This window comes from Callithrix jacchus, chromosome 6, assembly GCF_049354715.1.
Source record: "Callithrix jacchus isolate 240 chromosome 6, calJac240_pri, whole genome shotgun sequence".
Lineage (NCBI taxonomy): Eukaryota > Metazoa > Chordata > Mammalia > Primates > Cebidae > Callithrix > Callithrix jacchus.
The window spans coordinates 144,469,040-144,488,564 of NC_133507.1; the positions used below are offsets into that span (position 1 = coordinate 144,469,040).

A 19,525-nucleotide genomic window follows, 5' to 3' on the forward strand; every position below is an offset into this window, starting at 1 on the left:
CCCTGAAGTTCTATATTTCTGACACTGCCATTTGGGTTCATGATGTTTTTCCATGAACTGGCTGATTAGCCTTCCTGTGTCCCTTGTTCTCATTTGTAAAACATGGACAGTAATGGCTGCCTTGCTAGCTTGTTCCAGGGATTTGACTTAAAGACATCTAGGAGACTCTTGATATATAATAGCTTGATTTCTAATACAGGCACAAGTTAGCTTCAGCGTAGCTCTGTTGGAGCTGAACTATATTGGTAGCAGGTTGTTTTCCACGACTAATGGGCTGGTAGCTTTTGTGGGAAGTAGAAAAGTTCCTCTTTTAAGTTTCCTTTCTTGTTTAAGAGTAAGTGTGCTAATAATTTTGTTAAGCCCTATCCTATGTAGCTGTCAGACATGCCATGCTTACAGGCACGTAGTACATTCTATGTCCTTGTACTTTAACCAAAATATCTGTGCTGGACGTGCTTACAGCCATGTCCCAGCTCTCCATTGCTTTTACCTGTTTAGAAAAGTTTTAAGTTGTTAGCCAATAGGGTTTTAGTTTAAATGGTGAGGTCTGACCCCAGCCAACAAAGATCAGATACAGCAGTAAGGACGACCCCAAATGCACAAGGGATAACGTTGCATGCTTTCCTTTGTTTATTGTACTCCCATGGCCCTCACAAGGGTACCCTTCCTGCAGACCAGGAAGTAAAAACTGCATTGCTGAAAGATCCGTTGTCTCAGTGCTAATTTTTCTTTGTGCACTGAGCATCTATTTCCAACAGCTTTCAGCCTCATTTCCCTAAGATGGGCTTTTCTGAGTTCCTTAGTAAAGGTATGATTATGGTCTGTGTTCTGTGACTTCTGGCTTCATCCCTAAAAAGCAATTAAGAAAGATTTCTTACTCTCTAATCCAGTTCGGGGTTAATTTAGGAAGCAGGGGCAGGAATGCTGGGTTTAAGTCATATTAATTTCCTGGGGTTTTTTTTTTTTTTTTTGGAGTGTAGTTTAGGAACTTTCAGCTCCTCACTTTTCCTGCAACTAAATAAGACAAAGCCAGGTAGACTATTTCTATCTCACAGTTTAAAGGGAAAAGTCTTATGATCATAAATTCACTCTAGGCTGGGCACAGTGGCTCAGGTCTGTAATCCTAGTACTTTCTGAGACCGAGGCAGGTGGATCACCCGAGGTCAGGAGTTTGAGACCAGCCTGGCCAACATGGGAAACCCCATGTCTACTAAAAATATAAAAATTAGCCAGGCATGGTGGTGCGTTCCTGTAATCCCAACTACTCAGGAAGTTGATCGCTTGAACATGGGGAGTGGGGGTTGCAGTGAGCCAAAATTTGCTGCTTCACTCTAGCTGGAGCAAAAGAGCGAGACTCTGTCTCAAAAACAAAGAATTCATTCTATACGAGCATGTTTGAGCTCTCTGCAGGAACCATCTGAAATGCAGTAGAACTATTAATGAGTAAAGAACAGGACTGAAATTAGCTATAGAATAGCTCAAAAGAAAGAAGACTCACTAATTCACAAGTCTGAGGCCTAGCTAAAGTAAGCAGAGAACAACACACTTCATTGTCTTAGACCACTCTTTTTATTAGTCCCCTACTCCCACCCTGAATAGTTACATTGACTGTCTCATTGGAATAATATCACTAAGAAAACAAAAGCTATTTCAATAAAACCACAAATGTGCTAGTAGATTTGCATGTAGATTTCTCAATATCGTCCTCAAGCAACAGGAAGAAAGCTTTAAGATTTTGGAGTTCTACTCTTTTTTCCTATGCATGTGAAAATTAAGGCCAGAGAGGCTGGCTGTGGTGGCTCACGCTGACCCAGTGCTTTGAGAGGCTGAGGCTGGTGGATCACTTGAAGCCAGGAGTTTGAAACCAGCAAGGCCAACATAGTGAACCTGGTCTCTATTAAAAATACAAAAAAAAAAAAATGTCTGGGCATGGTGGCACATGCCTGTAATCTCAGCTACCTGGGAGTCTGAGGCACCAGAATTGCTTGAATTCAGGAGGTGGAAGTTGTAGTGAGCTGAGATCGCGCCATTACACTCCAGCATGTTATAACACGGAAGGAGAGGAAATAAAGGAAAGGAAAAAGGAGGGAGGGAGGGAGGGAAGGAAAGAAGGAAGGAAGGAAGGAAGGAAGTAAGTCACTTGCCCAGTGCACTTGCTGGTGAACTGTGGTGAACCAGCCCAGCCTGGTGATTTCGTGCAATTCCCGTTCCCAATTCCACCTCATCACTACGTTAGCCTCTGCTAGTCCTTATCTCCAGCCACCACTGACAGTGATATGATTGCTTCCAGTTCTTTGCATTGAGTTAGACAGGACTTATGTCTACTAAATTCGACATCCAAGCTACCAAAGGAAACCACTTGAGATTTTTGAGGCTGTATCTGGTTAAATTCTTAGCAATTTGAGAATATGAGTGTTGCAGTAAGGGTGTGTGTGTGTGTGTGTGTGTGTGTGTGTGTGTCTCCTTCTCTGTGCCCCCTCAGCTCCCATACTGATGTCATTTATCACTTTTTTCCTTCTCTGTGACTTAACATTTCCTCATTTTTTTGGTTAGCTAACCACCTACTCTTACTGACATGAATCAGAGCCTCGTATGTGACATGGGGTGACTCAGGGTATGACAAAGATTGCTCCACTGTGAGTCCTGTTCATTACCTAGAGCCCACCTGACCTCATGCCCAAGCTAATGAGGTCAGAGGCAGCAGTTTGCCACCTCATTGCACATCCTGTACATTTTCAACGCTTGCCATCAGTAGCAGTATCCGACCAGCAGGGGGCGCAGTGAGTGCCAGCGCCAAAGCCATGGGAATTTTTGTATTCTCTAAAATCAGAGGCAAGTGAGATGTTATTACGTAAACACCTTTTAAAATATGTATAGAGATTGCCAGATTTGTTTTTAATTCGTATATTTGGAAAAATACAAATTCATTCTCATTTGCAGAAAATTTATAAAATACAGTTAGAGTGAAATTTCCCGATTCCTACTTCCTTTCTGAAAAATGTTTCCCTCTCTTCCCAGACTTTTTCCATGCACTAAAAACGTATAATAGTTCTAGAAATATAAACTTGTTTTTTCAAAATGGATCATGCTGTATTATTTTGCAAATTATTTTTCCACTTAATACATTTTAGACATCTAAAATGTGTGTATTTGTGTGTTTGTGTACACATATTTATATTTGTATTACTTCATTGTTTAAAAATTTCTGCCTAGGATTCTATTGAATGACTATCATGTGGTTTATATAACAGCTTTTCTATTGAGACATTAGTTGTGTTCAGTTATCCACTATTACAAACAGTGGAATCCATGTAATTCTTGTGTATTTCTCTAATATAGATACTTAGCTGTGAAGATATATAGTTTTTAATTGTTTATAAAGACATTCTAACCAGGCCTGGTGCGCCTGTAGCCCCGGTACTCGGGAGGCTGAGACAGGAGAATTACTTGAACCTAGGAGGTGGAGGTTGCAGTGAGCCAAGACTGCACCACAGCACTCCGGCCTGGATGACAGAGTGAGACTCCGTTAAAAAAAAAAAAAAAAAAAAAAGCCGGGCACGGTGGCGCGTGCCTGTAGTACCAGCTACTTGGGAGGCTGAGGTGGGAGGATTGCTTGAGCCCAGGAGTTCTGGGCTGCAGTGCGCTATGCCGATCTGGTGTCCAAACTAAGTTCGGCATTAATATGGTGACCTCCCGGGAGCGGGGGACCACCAGGTTGCCTAAGGAGGGGTGAACCAGCCCAGGTCGGAAACGGAGCAGGTCAAAACTCCCATGCTGATCAGTAGCGGGATTGTGCCTGTGAGTAGCCACTGCACTCCAGCCTGAGCAACACAGAGAGACCACGTCTCTATATATATATTAAAAAAAGACATTCGAAAGAGACAGACTAGGCCCGGCTCGGGTGACTCATGCTTGTAATTCAAGCACTTTGGGAGGCTGAGGTAGGCGAATCACTTGAGGTCAGGAGTTCAAGACCAATCTGTCCAGCATGGCAAAACCCCGGCTCTACTGAAAATACAAAAAAAAATTAGCCAGGCATGGTGGTGGGAGCCTGTAATCCCAGCTACTCAGGGAAGGCTGAGGTAAGAGAATTGCTTGAACTCAGGAGGTGGAGGTTGTCTTGAGCCGGGATTGTGACATTGCTCTCCTCTCCAGCCTGGGTGACAGAATGAGACTCTGTCTCAAAAAAAAAAAAAAAAAAAAAAAGAGATAGAGAGACTACAGGACTGCCATGTGACTCGAGGATTCACAGTAATAATCAGGGCACTGTGGTCTGGCTGTCAACTGTCCCAGAGGGAGGAAGCTGGTGACGTGGACACACAGCTATGTCCACTCACCTCCCAGCTGCAGTCAGCACAGTAGCTCATTTGACTCCAAGTCCAAACCACCAGGGTCCTGACAATGCAGTGTCTGCCTCGGAAGAAAGTTCTTTATTTGTTATCGGATGGAATGGTGTGACCACTGTAGGCAGCTAGTGAAACAAAACAAGGATGGGATGAGCAGGCTCGAGGGATTCTGATTGGCAGTTGTGTCCGCAGCTGTGTATTACAGGCAGCGGTCTGTGGTGGAGTGGCTTTAGTTCCTCACGTATGATGTATTATCTCTTTCCGCAGTTGGCCGCCCGATCCCTGTGCGTCAGACTCTGCACCCGACCCTGGAGCAGATTGAGGAGTTACATCAGACCTATATGGAGGAGCTTAGGAAATTATTTGAGGAGCACAAAGGAAAGTATGGCATTCCAGAGCACAAGACTCTCATTTTTAAATGACTGGACTGGAATAAGGCGTAAAGGACAACTGTGGGAATAAGTATTTTAAATAAGTTTATTTTTTCTTTTGCCTGTGGCGTCAGATTTGCAACAGAAAAGTATCATTTATGGTGATGAATGCTGATGTATCTGTGGTAAATACAAGCACAGTAGACAACTGTAGGATAGGGATGGAGATGGCTATCAGACTTTTAATAATTTTCCTTGCTTATGAAGGCTAAATCATTTTCAGGTTATGAGCAGGTTTAGAATTATTCATATGCTTCAAAAAACAAAAGAAAGCTTCAAAAAATAATTAGACCTGGCCAGGCGTGGTGGCTCTTGCCTGTAATCCCAGCACTTTGGGAGGCCGAGGCAGGCAGATCACTTGAGGTCAGGAGTTTGAGACCAGCCTGGCCAATGTGGTAAAACCCTGTCTCTACTAAAAATACAAAAATTAAACTGGGTGTGGTGGCTCACGCCTGTAATTGCAGCACTTTGAGAGCCTGAGGTGGGTGGATAACCTGAGGTTGGGAGTTTGAGACACGGAGAAACCCCATCTCTACTAAAAATGCAAAATTAGCAGGGCGTGGTGGTGCATGCCTGTGATCCCAGCCCCTCAGAGGCTGCCAGCAGGAGAATCATTTGAACCCAGGAGGCAGAGGTTGTGGTGAGCCAAGATCATGCCATTGCGACAGCGTGAGACTGTCTCAAATAATAATAATACTAATTAAACCCTTTTACTAAACATCACAATAACTTAAGGCGGTGTTTTCATGAAGTGCGACAGCTGACGTTCACCGCAGCCAGCCGTCTGGGAGACAGTGTGTAAAATAGTTCGCCGTATACAGCTGGAGGAAATATTTTTTCTGCTTCAACAGGTCATCTGTTAATGACCAAGGATACTTTGAATACTTAGTTTGAGCCTTTGGTCATACCAACAGCACATTTTTATACAACAGCGCAGGATTTTTATGCCATTTTCAAAATGGGATCTATTGGTCATACAAAAACTCATGTGGACGGGAGCTGTCTCCTCACTTCTATTTATGCTTAGAATCATGCTCCTTTGCTGTAGAGAAGGAAATCTATTTGGAAGATAGGCTTTTCCACATGATTTAGGACTAGAAATTCTGGAAATTCCAAAAAGGTTTTGTGCTAATAGAAACGGTGTTAATTTTCTTCCTGAATGGCCTTTTCATCATAAAATTTTCTCTAAAAGAGAGTGTTCTCCCTGGTGAGATATGTCTAGTTCATAGTTTGCCAGGCTTTGGACTCTTCTCTGACCCAGCATGATCAGGGACTTTGCCCTTCCTGCTTCCTGATGTCCCCTCAGTGCCCAGGTCAGCTTATGGTGCTTAGTAGGCACAAAACAAGTATTTGTTTGATGAATGTATTTGTAGCTGAACATGCAAACAAACATTGCCATTAAGCTGAGAATTTTTAAAGCCACACCATAGGAAGAGACCTGTTTTAAGATAAGACCCACCTAACTGGGCACGGTGGCTCACGCCTGTAATCCCAACACTTTGGAAGGCTGAGATGGATGCATCACCTAAGGTTGGGAGTTCGAGACCAGCCTGACCAACATGGAGAAACCCTGTCTGTACTAAAAAATACAAAATTAGCCAGGCATGGTGGCACATGCCTGTAATCCCAGCTGCTTGGGAGGCTGAGGCAGGAGAACCTCTTGAACCCAGGAGGTGGAGGTTGCAATGAGCCGAGATCCGCTATTGCACGCAGAAGGAGAATATTTGCTGTGTCTGATTGTTCTGCACCAGTAATCAACAACTGGTAAACCAATTGATAGGGAGCAAGTCAGAAAGAGGTTTCTGATAATTAGTCACTAAGTGTTAAGTAACTAGTCAGTGGACAAGAAGAATGTCTATTTCTAAACCATGTCCACTGCTAGATGTGAGTGCTTGTAGGCAACTTTATGGAGTTGCCTCCCCACTTATTGGAAATAGGTCTTCAGGTTTCCAATTTTTAAATACTCAGCTCTGGGTTAGGGCGCGGATTGAGATTTAGTCACAGCAAAGTGCAATCATGCTGGGTAATACCTTAAGAAGGAAAGCATGTAACCGCCCCCCCCCCCCCACCAACACACACACACACACACACACACAAATGCAAAACCCGGAAACTTCTCAGTTGTTCTACAGGAAGGTTTTTAGGCCAGAATCCCTTTGATTTCACCCTTGTTGAGCAATCCAGGAGTCCACTGACCCTGGCTTGATCAAAGCAGGGCCTTTCACTTATTTTTAAAACCGACAAGTTGGGCCGGGCGTGGTGGCTCATGCCTATAATCCCAGAACTTTGGGAGGTCGAGGTGGGCAGATCACTTGAGGTCAGGAATTCGAGACCAGCCTGGCCAACATGGTGAAATCCCGTCTCTACTAAAATATACAAAACTAGCCAGGCATGGTGGCGTGCACCTATAGTCCCAGCTACTTGGGAGGCTGAGGGAGGGGAATTGCTTGAACCCAGAAGGCAGAGATTGCGGCAAGCCAAGATCGCGCCACTGCACTCCAGCCTGGCGACAGAGCAAGACTTGTCTCACAAAACAAAACTAAACTAAACTAAACAAAAACCATGAGTTGTATCCCCTTGGAGCAGGTTATTAAAAGACCATGCCACATCATCTTTGCGATTTCACAGAGGTATGAGTTTTAATCTCACACTTAGTATTGAGAGACCAGGCTTTTATCTACCAAGCTTTTTTATCTATCAGGCAGTTAAAGCCCATGCTTGTAAATCAGAGGCATTAAAAAGTGAAAAAAGTTCGCTCTCATGAAATTATCTAAAATTTTGCCATTAAAAATCTAGGCATAAGCAACTGTAATTTTGGCATACATAAAATGTTATTTTTCAGTACACATGATAGGGGGCGGGGATGATGGGGTTATCTCTTTACATATTGCAATATCTAGAGATCTTAATTCAGCCATGCCAGAAGTCTATTCATGTATGCAAAGCATACCTGTAAGTTCCATTTAGTCCTGTAGATTGCAAATGAATTTTTTGATATGAATTTTTGCTACCAGACAACTGTTGGACATATTCACTAGTATGGGTTGATGGAGATCTCTTCCATTGTAAGGTTTCCATCTACTAGGTAATTGCACATAAATTTTAAACAGCAGCCGGGTACAGTGGCTCATGCCTCTAATCCCAGAACTTTGGGAGGCCAAGGTGGGTGGATCATCTGAGGCCAGGAGTTCGAGACCAGCCTGGGCCAACATGGTGAAACCCCGTCTCTACTGAAAATACAAAAATTAGCTGGGCATGGTAGTGCACACCTGTAATCCCAGCAACTCAGGAGGCTGAGGCAAGAGAATCACTTGAACCCGAGAGGCAGAGGTTGCAGTGAGCCGAGATCGCGCCATTGCACTCCAGCCTGGGTGCAGCCTGGGTGACGAGAGAGAAACTCCATCTTGAAAAAGAAAAATTTTTTTTTAAACAGCAAGGCAAAACAATGATAACAGAAATAACCCTGGAACACTATAAGAGAAACATTTCCTTGGGAAGACGTGCATGTATGCTGTTTGATTTGGACAATTTTCCCTGTGTTTCCATTGCATCCTGGGTACAGCCTGAGTCATTGCTTTTCTCTTGCAGCAAGAAAATAAAATTGTTGATGACTAGCTAAGTCTATTATGCTCACATTGAAGGTTGCAGCTTCAGTGCTTATGAAGGACAGCCAGGTTCGCCCTTTTCAAAGGGGAACAGTAAATGATGCTAGATATTTTGCTGCAAAACCCTGGCAACTACTGTGAAAACAGTCCAAATGTGTGTACTTTAGGGATGATGGGTGAATCTTTATTGTATGCATAGCATTAAAAGTGAAATTCCTGCTTTCCGTAGAATGTACGTTTCTATCATAAGAAGCATGGAGACGGAATCTGGTTATAATGTCCGCACATCTGTAACTTTACATTTCTTTCAAACTACCTCACTGATGCAGCCTACTAAAGTTTGTGATAAAGATGAAAATAGTTTTGGGGTGCATTAGCTCTATAGTTTTCCTCTGACAAGAGATCCCATTGACGGGATTTGTTGATTGGCTGCTTTTTCCAGTAGCCCAAGATGGCTGGTTCTCATATTTGTAGGGTTTTTTTTTTGTTGTTGTTGTTGTTGTTGTTGTTTTTGAGATGGAGTTTCACTCTTGTTGTCCAGGCTGGAGTGCAATGGCGTGATTTCAGCTCACTGCAACCTCCACCTGCTGGGTTCAAGTGATTCTCCTGCCTTAGCCTCCTAAGTAGGTGGGATTACAGGTATGTGCCACCACACCTGGCTAATTTTTTATTTTTAGTAGAGATGGGGTGATTTCACTATGTTGGTCTGGCTGGTCTCAAACTCCTGACCTCAGGTGATCCACCCACCTTGGCCTCCCAAAGTGCTGGGATTACAGCATATTTGTTTTTTTAACCTAAGTGGCCAAATGTCTATTTGTAGAGCTGGAGGAGTTACTTCAAGTAGAATTTGTATATCTTTGTAAGGAAGAAAAACAGAGCGACTTCTAAAATAACCAACCAGTTGCCCTAGTTTCTCTAGGAGAGCAAACACAGAACAGTTCTTTATATTAAAAACAAAGGGATTTTTCTAGTATCTTATATTTTTTGTTGTTATAGTCAATCCTTCCCAAACACCTGCAGCTTAGTGCCTTACAATCTTCTATCAAAAGGAAAAAGTTTATCTCAATCCATGTTAACCCGTAGGATGATGACTTCCTCAGTAGCAGAATCTGGATCTTGTTTGCATTTCGATCCTGACCCAGACAGAGGTGGTCTCTAGCAGTTTCTTGGGGAATGTTTGTGCACTAACCTAGAAATCTTGTGGATTGTGCCAAAGAAGGCAAATTTTAGCACTAGAAGGGACTTCACCATCTGCCTAATTATTCCTCCTGCCGATGAAGCAGTTGAACCCCAGTGAAGTTTCATGCAGATGAAAAATAACTCCATCATCGTATTACTCTGCCCCAGATCGAGCAGGTGGTACTGCTGGTCTATGATTGCTGAATAATAAACCTAAAAATCCTCCTATAAAACAGAAGTGTCAAAAAAAAAAAAGAGTGTGATTAAAAATCCACTTGAAGTAAGGGATTAAATAGGGCTGAAGCAAGCTATCTTATTGGCACTGAGAACATTTTTCTTTTTGGGGGCCGGTATACATCATTGTTGATTTTTCCCTTTTGTGAGAGCTATTTTGGTGATGTGTCTTGGGCAAAGTCCAAGTTTCCAACAACAAGTTTAGCCTCTAGAGCCTTATGTATTGGAGGAGTGAATAAGGCAAGGTGTCATATGCCCATGGCAACTGACAGAACCAGAAAAAAATCTTCATCAGTCGTTCTGTGATCATTAATGCAGGCCAGAGCAATCCTGTTACTCAACAGAGGTGGAGGCCAAACTTCTGTCACCTCAGTGACAGTGCTAAGCCCAGACTCATTTCTGGCTCCAGCCTCATTCAGCTGGGTTATCACAGCTGCTTTTTTTTTTTTTTTTAAATAGCTCTTAGGTTCTGGTGAAGAATCATCTTAGGCTCTCTCAAGAACAGACATAAACCCGATGTTCCTGCTGTTCCCAAGGGCTGCATAATTCTCTCCTACTCCATTTCCAGACCAACTTGGAGCCTGAACTCTTTCTGATTGGATTCTAGACCCTGCAGTATGGGTGTGCAGTGATGTAGGGGCAATCAGAGAATGAGAACCTGGTTGCCCCACTCTTTTCTACGCTCCAGTCTTCTGTTCTAGATAGTCCTTCAGCCTTTGATCTTTTAGTAACTGGCTACGTGACCTGGGCTCCATTCTTTCCTATGTAAATAGGGTTAAGAGTGAATGATCCTCAAGGTCACTTCTGCCTGTATCTTATGGCCTCTGCCTGGCCTTCTGTCTGTCAGGGCAATAAGGTCTCATCGGAGGTGTAGGTTTATCTGATAATTCTACCTTTTCCTCTGCCTCTGTCACTTTTTCTGTTCCTCCAGAAATGCAGTGAGCTAGAATGATTGTCTCACTTTCTTGGCATGTGTATCTATACGTGCATATACAAACACACACACGCAGATGTTTTACATATCTGTACATATCACAAATTATATATATATAAAAATCGCAAATTATATATAATGTAATCACAAATTATATATATCAAATTGCTACTGGAATTTATCCAGGATCACAATGATATTTACTCATGTGTTTATGAGAAATAATTTAATTCCCTAAGTAAAAAGAGGTAGAATTTATCTAAGAAGCTACCTCCTTTTTATCACTCAAAACTATGGAATAACACAGTTTATTACTTGTTAAAATCTTCATAGGAGACTGTGAAGTTTTTATATTTCCTACATGGGATGTGCTATAGTGTGTTTTTTAAAAGCTTTCCATTTGTAAACGTTTTGACCAATAAATGTGTTTTTATGCCTGAATGATAACGTTATGAGTGTGGTTTTTATGGATAGAATGTTTTTCATCTCCCATACTTTGGAAAGCTGAATTAATTTAGATTGGGGATGAATAGTGGCGAGAGAACTGGTGCGAAATTGTGAGGATTGCAAACGTCAGAGTGAGGAGTCGGTACTTTAACGTCTCTTGATGGAATACAAGATACAACAGAAAGCAGGGGTGGGGTTAACTGAAAGCTGCAGGTGGACAGGAATGAAAGAAGTGCGGATGGAGGAGGAAGCGAGTCGACCAGCTGCCATGGTCTCATGTGGTTGGAAACACAGAGAGGCTTCTCGGATTCAGAAATATTCAAAAACTAGTAGAAAGAATTGCAGATTACAAATCAAGTCAATTAATGCTAATGGCATGGGGTTTCTTCTGGAGTAATGAAAAATGTTCTAAAATAAATCACGGTCATGGTTACACAGTGCTGCAAATATACTAACCCCTACCCAAGTTCTTCATTTTAGTGGGTAAATTGGATGGTATGTGAATTATATCCCAATAAAGCTGTGGTATAAAATCGAGTGAGTCACGCACTTGCCAAAATAATGAAAGACACTAAAAGCGAAATTCTTTTCTGTGTCAAGAATGAAGTAGCCTCCCTTTGGATGTCAGCGCTTTGTAGGATAAAGCTTCTGCCTTGATTTTTGAGACGTGTTGGTGTACCTGGTGTTCATCATCAAAATCAGTGTTTTCCAACCTCTTTTTAAAGTATTTTATTGGATAAAAAACATGCTGTTGTATTGTGGTGTAAAATATTGCTTGACTTTAATTTTTCCCAGTATTCTCTCTCTTTTTTTTTTTTTTTTTTTGTTTGAGATGGAGTTTTGCTCTTGTTACCCAGGCTGGAGTGCAATGGCACCATCTCGGCTCACTGCAACCTCCACCTCCTGGGTTCAGGCAATTCTCCTGCCTCAGCCTCCTGAGTAGCTGGGATTACAGGCACGCACCACCATGCCCAGCTAATTTTTTGTATTTTTCGTAGAGGCGGGGTTTCACCATGTTGACCAGGATGGTCTCGATCTCTTGACCTCGTGATCCACCCGCCTCGGCCTCCCAAAGTGCTGGGATTATAGGTGTGAGCCACCGTGCCCGGCCTTTCCCAGTATTCTCATTACACTGTAGCATAATACTATGTATTGTGTTATCATATAAAACAATAGTCAACATTTTCCATTCATCTACGAGGTGCCAGATACAGGGTTAAATATTTTATGTATGTTGTGACATTTAGCGCTTAAAATAGCCCTATGAGGTTGGTACTGTTTTTATTCTATAGACTGGGGCTCCAAGGGATTAAAAACTGTGCTTGAAGCACCCCTGATGGCGGGTGGTGGGGCTCAGACACAGTAATACCAGGTCCTCTTGCCAGGCCTCATGCTCTGGATATAGGACCCAAAAGCCTTGAGGGTATGTGATGTTTGCTGTGAGATTCTGGGTAATTGCATACCCTTTACCTATTAAAGGAGAGGACGAGACAGAAAGGCTAAGGTTCTTTCTGGATCTCTCTAAGTCATGATTCTGTTCTAAAGCTGTTTCTGAGCAGCCCTCTTTTCCAAAATCCAATGAGCACAGCAGCCATCCTCAGCACTAAGGACAGCGCCTGGGGACCCTTTATATAATGGCAAAATGGTATACCCATTATTAAAAGGACAATACAGAAAGTTTCATAAATGGGCTAATATTTGTTGTCAAAGTTAAGTATTTACAAAGAACACCTGGCTGGGCACAGTGGTTCACGCCTGTAATCCCAACACTTGGAAAGGCCTAGGCGGGCAGATCACCTGAGGTCAGTAGTTCGAAACCAGCCTGGCCAATATAGTGAAACCCCATCTTTACTAAAAATACACAAATTAGTCAGGTGTGATGGCGGGCGCCTGTAATCCCAGTTACTTGGGAGGCTGAGGCAGGAGAATCGTTTGAACCTGGGAGGTGGAAGTTGCAGTGAGCCAGCAACAGATAAAGACACTGTCTCAACAAAATTTAAATTTAAATTAAAAAAAAAAAAAGAACACTTGTGCAGTCAAAAGTCTTGATTTTTAGAAGCTATTACTATGGTCCACAAAGAATTTGCTGGGGAAAGATAGCTTTTCAAAACTGTATCTTTAAATTCATTTTATTTCTTACATGTGCACACTAAAGGTGTGTGTTTCTAAGTACCTTGACATGTTTCTTGTAAGATGACCACATGTTCCAAATTTAAGAAGAATCTTTGCTGCCTTCTCCAGTTCTCCAACAACACCTTAAAAAATTCTAGATGTAAAGAAAATGTAAACTTTAGTTTGACCTGGCCTTGATATTTTATGTGCTGCTGAAGTAAAGGAATGGTGGAATTTATCTCAGGTTGGTTCATGATATAAGAACAGAATCATACAGTTTATCATTTCAAATTGACTTAATTTAAAAATAACACTGGATCTATGAATATAGAATTTTCATTCATCTAAAAGAATTGTAACAAGATTTATGGAAGGGTTTATGTATTATATAGGGTTCATACATTACATATTTAGATGGAGATATTGATGTAGATTCATTACTGTTATTGAAATAATACCAAAACAAAGGAAATTTTAAATCATTAATAACAGCAAATGTGTTTCATTTAGCAATGAATTATACCTTGAAAGCTGAATTTGGGCTTGGCGTGATGGCTCCTGCTTGTAATCTCAGCACTTTGGGAGGCTAAGACGGGAGAATTGCTTGAGCTCAGCGCTTTGAGACCAGCCTGGGCAACATGGAGAAACCCTCTCTCTACAAAAAATACAAAAATTATCTGGGTATGGTGATATGCGCCTGTAGTTCCAGCTACTTGGGAAGCGGAGGTGGAAAGATGGCTTGAGCTCAGGAGGCAGAGGTTGCGGTGAGCAGAGATGATGCCACTGCACTCCAGCCTGGGTGACAGAGCAAGACCCTGTCTCAAAAAGATGAATTTGATTTATGTTTTGAGTAAGATATGGTCGGTTGAACTTAGTGTGATTACATGGAGGCACTGGGGATGTGACCTAGGGAGGCTCTAGCACATTTCTATGGAGAGCAACACATTTTGCTGTTTCAAACCAGGTCACAAGCATGTCTGTGGCTATAGGCACTGAGAGCTCTGGAGGCAATAGGTAACGTTTCCAGCCAGGGAATCATTTGATGAGAAGTCAACCCACATACTTCCCTTTTCTACCTGCTTCTGTTATGTATTTTTTTCCTCTTAGCATTGGCTTCTGCTTTGTCCATCACCCAGGAAGTGGGGAAAGAGGAAAGTTGAATTGCAAGAAGCAGCGAGAACTTGTGTTTTCTCAGAGGTAAGGTCAAGGACCAGGAAAGTAGGGAAGAGTTGAAAAGGAAGAGATGAAGTGGTATTGAGGAGGAAGGACAGGAGACAAGGAGAGGAAGTTACCTGTCATTACACATTTCTTACTAAGCATTTTAAGTTTTCTATTAAAGAGCCTCTCACATCCCAGGGCATGGTGTGTCCTTGTTCCAGGGGATGTTCATATCAGCCACAGATGGTAGAAACACACTTGGTGCTGCCTGAATGAAATATTATCTTGGAAATGGTATCCCTCTGAAGGAAGGTATAGCCTCTTTTTAGCCCTTTCCTGGCAGTCTAAAGGAACGATTTCTGCTTTAGAAGTTGTATTAGTCTGTCCTCATGTTGCTAATACAGACATACCCAAAGCTGGGTACTTTATAAAGAAAAGAGGTTTTAATTGACTCACTGTTCCACATGGCTGGGAAGGCCTCACAGTCATGGCAGAAGGTAATGGGGAAGCAAGACATGTTTTACATAGCAGCAGGCAAGAGAGCATGTGTAGAGGGACTCTTCTTTATAAAATCATTAGATCTTGTAGACATATTTGTGATCATGAGAACAGCCCAGGAAAGACCCACCCCATGATTCAATTACTGTTATTGAAATAATACCAAAACAATCTTTCATGGCCTGACATTGATTGTCTGCAGCTTTTCCAAGTACACTGTGCAAGCTGTTGGTGAATCTACCATTCTGGGGTCTGGAGGATGGTGGCCTTCTTATCAAAGCTCCACTAAGCAGTGCTCCAGTGAAGAATTGCTGTGGGGATGCCAACCCCACATTTCCCTTCTGCACTGCCCTAACAAGGTTCTACATGAGGGCTCTATGCCTGCAGCAAATTTCTGCCTGGACATCAGGTATTTCCATATATCTTCTGAAATCTAGGTGGAAATTCCTAAACCTCAGTTCTTGACTTCTGTGTGCCCACAGTTTTAACACCACATGGAAGCCACCAAGGCCTGGACCTTGCACCCTATGAAGCAATGGTCTGAGCTGTACATTGGGCTCTTTTAACCATGGCTGGGACACAGGGTGCCCAGTCCTAAGACTGCACAAAGCAGCAAGGTTTCCCAGCCCACGAAACCATTTTCTCCTCCTAGGCCTTCAGGCCTGTGATGCGTGGGGCTGCTGTGAAGACCTCTGACATGTCTTGGAGACATTTTTCTCATTGTCTTAGTGATTAACATTTGGCTTCTCATTATTTATGTAAATGTCAGCGGCTGGCTTGAATTTCACCCTAGAAAATGGGTTTTTCTTTTCTATCGTATTGTTGGGCTGCAAATTTTCTGAACTTTTATGGTCTGCTTCCTCTTGAACACTTTGCTGCTTAGAAATTTCTTCCACCACATACCCTCAATTATCTCTCTCAAGTTAAAGTTCCACAGACCTCTAGAGCAGGGGCAAAATGCTGCCAGTCTTAGCAAGAGTGACCTTTACTCAAGTTCCCAAGTTCCTTATTTTTGTCTGAGACCACTTCAGCCTGAGATTTATTGTCCATATCACTATCAGCATTTTGGTCAAAGCCATTCAACAAGTTTCTAGGAAGTTCCAAACTTTCCCACATTTTCCTATCTTCTTCTGAGCCTTCCAAATTGTTCCAACCCCTGCCTGTTACCCAATTCCAAAGTTGCTTCCACATTTTCAGGTATCTTTATAGCAATGCCCCATTAATCACTACCAATTTACTGTATTAGTCCATTTTCATACTGCTATTAAGAAATAGCTGAGTCTGAGTAATTTGCAAAGAAAAATAAGTTTAATGGACTTACAGTTTCACATGGCTGGGGAGGCCTCACAATCGTGGCCGAAGATGAAGGAGGAGCAAAGGCACAGCTTACATGGTGGTGGGCAAGAAAGCATGTTCAGGGGAACTGCCCTTTATAAAACCATCAGATCTCATGAGACTTATTCACTAAAATGAACAGCATGGGAAAACCCACCCCATGATTCAATTATCTCCCACTGGGTTCCTCCCATGACACATGGGAATTGTGGGAGCTATTCAAGATGAGATTTGAGAAGGGACGCAGCCAAACCATACCAGAAGTTCAAACTCTCCTAGCCCCATCAGACTACTATCATAAGGATTTTTATTATTTACCTGATTACTGTTATGAATTCTCTACCTCTTACCTAGACAGGTAGACAGCTGAAGATGTTAGCTGAAATTATGAGAGACTTTTAAAGTCCATTTCCTCCCCCTTAAATACTGTGACAAGTTGATGGGTGATATTACAGCAACTTCAAATAGTCATGTGAAAACAGAATAGTAAAATTGCTTTGTTCAGATCTGCATAGGCAAGGTGACCTTTACAGCTACATGTTTCCACTGTTATTGTTGAGGGTTCTATGAAACAACCCATCAGGATGACCTGACTGCAGTAGACATTTAGATGACAAAGCTTACGCAAAGCAGTGTGCCCAAATGGTGATTGTGGCCAGAGAATCCTTATGAATCCTTCATAAGGAACCACTGATCGTAAACTTTTGGATCTTATGGAAGTCTTTACCACACCTTTCTAGACTGCCTTTATTGCAGAGATTATTTCCCTTTCAACATCTTGACAGGCTTAGAAACTGCCCTAGGGCCACCATTATTTCAAAGGAGAAATTTCTCTTCCATCTTGCCTGTGATTTCTCTTTGCTCTGGGCTCTAGATTTTGAAAACATGTGGATGCAGTGACTTTAGTCTGATACCCTATTGAGGGTATGTAATGTGTTTTCTGCTAATTCTCTCAGTTCCATCAGGATTATTTCTTTGCCAGAATTATTTGGCAAGAATTCACTGAAGAATGACTTTCAGCTTTGTTTGTGGTTACCAGATTAAATTGGAATTTCCTGCATCTCTTCATGATTCAGAGATTGTTATGGTGGGGCTAAGGCCCAGGTTGTAAAGTGTGTTTGTGCCAGTAAACACTAAGAAGTCCAGGCTGGGCAAGGTGGCTTGCTCCTTTAATCCCAGCACTTTGGGAGGCTGAGATTGGTGGATCGCTTGAGGTCAGGAGTTCAAGACCAGCCTGACTAATAACATGGGGAAACCCCATCTCTACTAAATATAAAAATTAGCCACGGGCCATGGCAGGCACATGTAATACTAGCTGCTCTGGAGGCTGAGGCATGAGAATCACTTGAATCTGGGAGGCAGAGATTACAGTGAACCAAGATTGTGCCACTGCACTCCAGCCTAGGCAACAGAGCAAGCCTCTATCTCAAAAAAGGAAAAAAAAAATAAGACATCCAGGCAGGTGCAGTAATCCCAGCACTTTGGGAGACCAAGGTGGGAGGATTGCTTGAGGACAGGAGTTTAAGACCAGCCTGAACAAGATGGCAAGACCCCCATCTCTACAAGTGATTTTAAAAATTAGCCGTGCATGGTGGTGCATGCCTGTGATCGCAGCTACTTGGGAGGCTGAGGTGGGAGAATCACTTGAGTCCATGCCATTGAGGCTGCAGTGAGCTATGATCATACCACTGCACTCCAACCTAGGCAACAGAACAATGCCTGACTCAAAATAAATGCGTAAGAAGCCTGGATGCAGCATGGGGCCCAGTGCTTCAGTGCATTCTCCCAGTGTGTGATGGAAAATTGTGATCAAGCGCTGACTTGGTGAAAAGAGCCGAGGCATGGACGTGTGTGCTGCCCTCTCGGGGGCTCACACTTCGAGAAGCATCTCATAGGAGAGAGAGTGAAGCCAGTGTCAAAAGAGCAGTACCAACCCAGTGCTTTGGGCATGTGGAGAGATTCGTTCTGGCTGAGGGATCTGGAAGGGAGTCACGGCGGGATGGAATTGACTTGGGCATGTAAGGATGAGGAAGATTTAGGTAGGCGCTAAGGGAAAGCTCAAGCGAAGGAGTCAGATGGGGTGACCAACTTGTCGCCGTTTGCCTGAGACTTCCCTGGTTTAGTAGTAAAAGATCCTGTCCTAGTGATGTACACACACCCCAAACTCAGCCCAGGGGGGTTCTCAGTTTTGTACAGGAAAGAATCTGAGAGCAAGATAACAGAGTAAAAATGGCTGCTCCAGAGACAGAGCAGGGCTAACCATGGGCAGAGTGGCCCTTGTGGATTGCTGGCTAGCTACACTGACAGCTACTCCTTAATTATATGCTAAAGGAGGGTCATGGTATCATAAATTTTCCAAAAAAGGGGTGTGGAGTTCCTGGAACCAAGGGTTTTTCCGACCATATAAGGTAAATTCTGGGCATTTCCATGGCATGTGTAAACTGTCATGGCTCTGGCAGGAGTGTCTTTTAGCATGCTAAAGGATTGTAACTGTGTACACTGAGCAGTGAGAGGAACTAGAGGTGCTTTGCTTTGCCATGTTGATTTTAGCTGGTTTTGGCTGATTTCTTTACTACATCCTTGTTTTGATCTGTGAGAATCCTGACCGATGCACGGAAGACAAGTCCTACTTCTCTCCTGCCTCAGTAGAAACCTCCTCAGTCCCAGGCAAAGTAGGATCCTAGGCACATTAGTGAACATAGGCAAAGAATACTGCACAACCCTGGTATCTAGTGCCTAGCTAGCTAGCAGCTCTCTCTACCTTTGGAAGGGACGGTAGAAAGACATTTTTTGTGTGTGTGGCAATGGGGTCTCACTCTGTCACCCAGGCTGGATTGCAGTGGTGCCGTCATGGCTCACTGCAACCTCTGCCTCCTGGGCCCAAGTGATTCTCCCACCTCAGCCTCCCAAGTAGCTGGGATCATAGGTGTGCACCACTAGGCCCAGCTAATTTTTGTATTTTTAGTAGAAATGGGGATTTGAGCTCAAGTGATCTACCTTCCTTGATCTTTCAAAGTGCTTGGATTACAGGTGCAACCCACCATGCCTGACCAGGAGACATTTTTTTTTTTTTAATGTTCCAGAGGGCAGCTTTTAAACAAATTTTTGGAAAAAGACTAATTCCAACTTAGCTATATAACCTATGATACCCTGAAATTTCCCAGCTACTGGGAATGAAGTGTGAATGATGGCCTAAGGCTCTAGAAGGTCTCCATATGTTTGGGTGAGATTTTGTTGTGAGTTTCC

The 19,525-nt window shown here is 42.8% G+C and overlaps 1 protein-coding gene across 4 annotated transcripts in view; it reads left to right on the forward strand.

Annotated features, from left to right (window-relative positions):
• Positions 1–19,525, forward strand: part of MOGAT1 (monoacylglycerol O-acyltransferase 1) — a 90,205-nt gene that overhangs the window by 35,674 nt on the left and 35,006 nt on the right. For 2 of the 4 annotated variants that reach the window (XR_008482292.2, XM_078328684.1), the window contains exon 6: positions 4,614–4,728. Coding sequence is in view for 3 of the 4 variants with exons in the window: in XM_078328684.1 (XP_078184810.1) it covers positions 4,614–4,728 (115 nt within the window). In the remaining variant the exon portion in view is untranslated. Of the gene's footprint in view, positions 1–4,613; positions 8,611–19,525 lie in introns of those variants that run through there. The other 2 variants (XM_002749832.6, XM_078328685.1) reach the window with 1 other exon arrangement.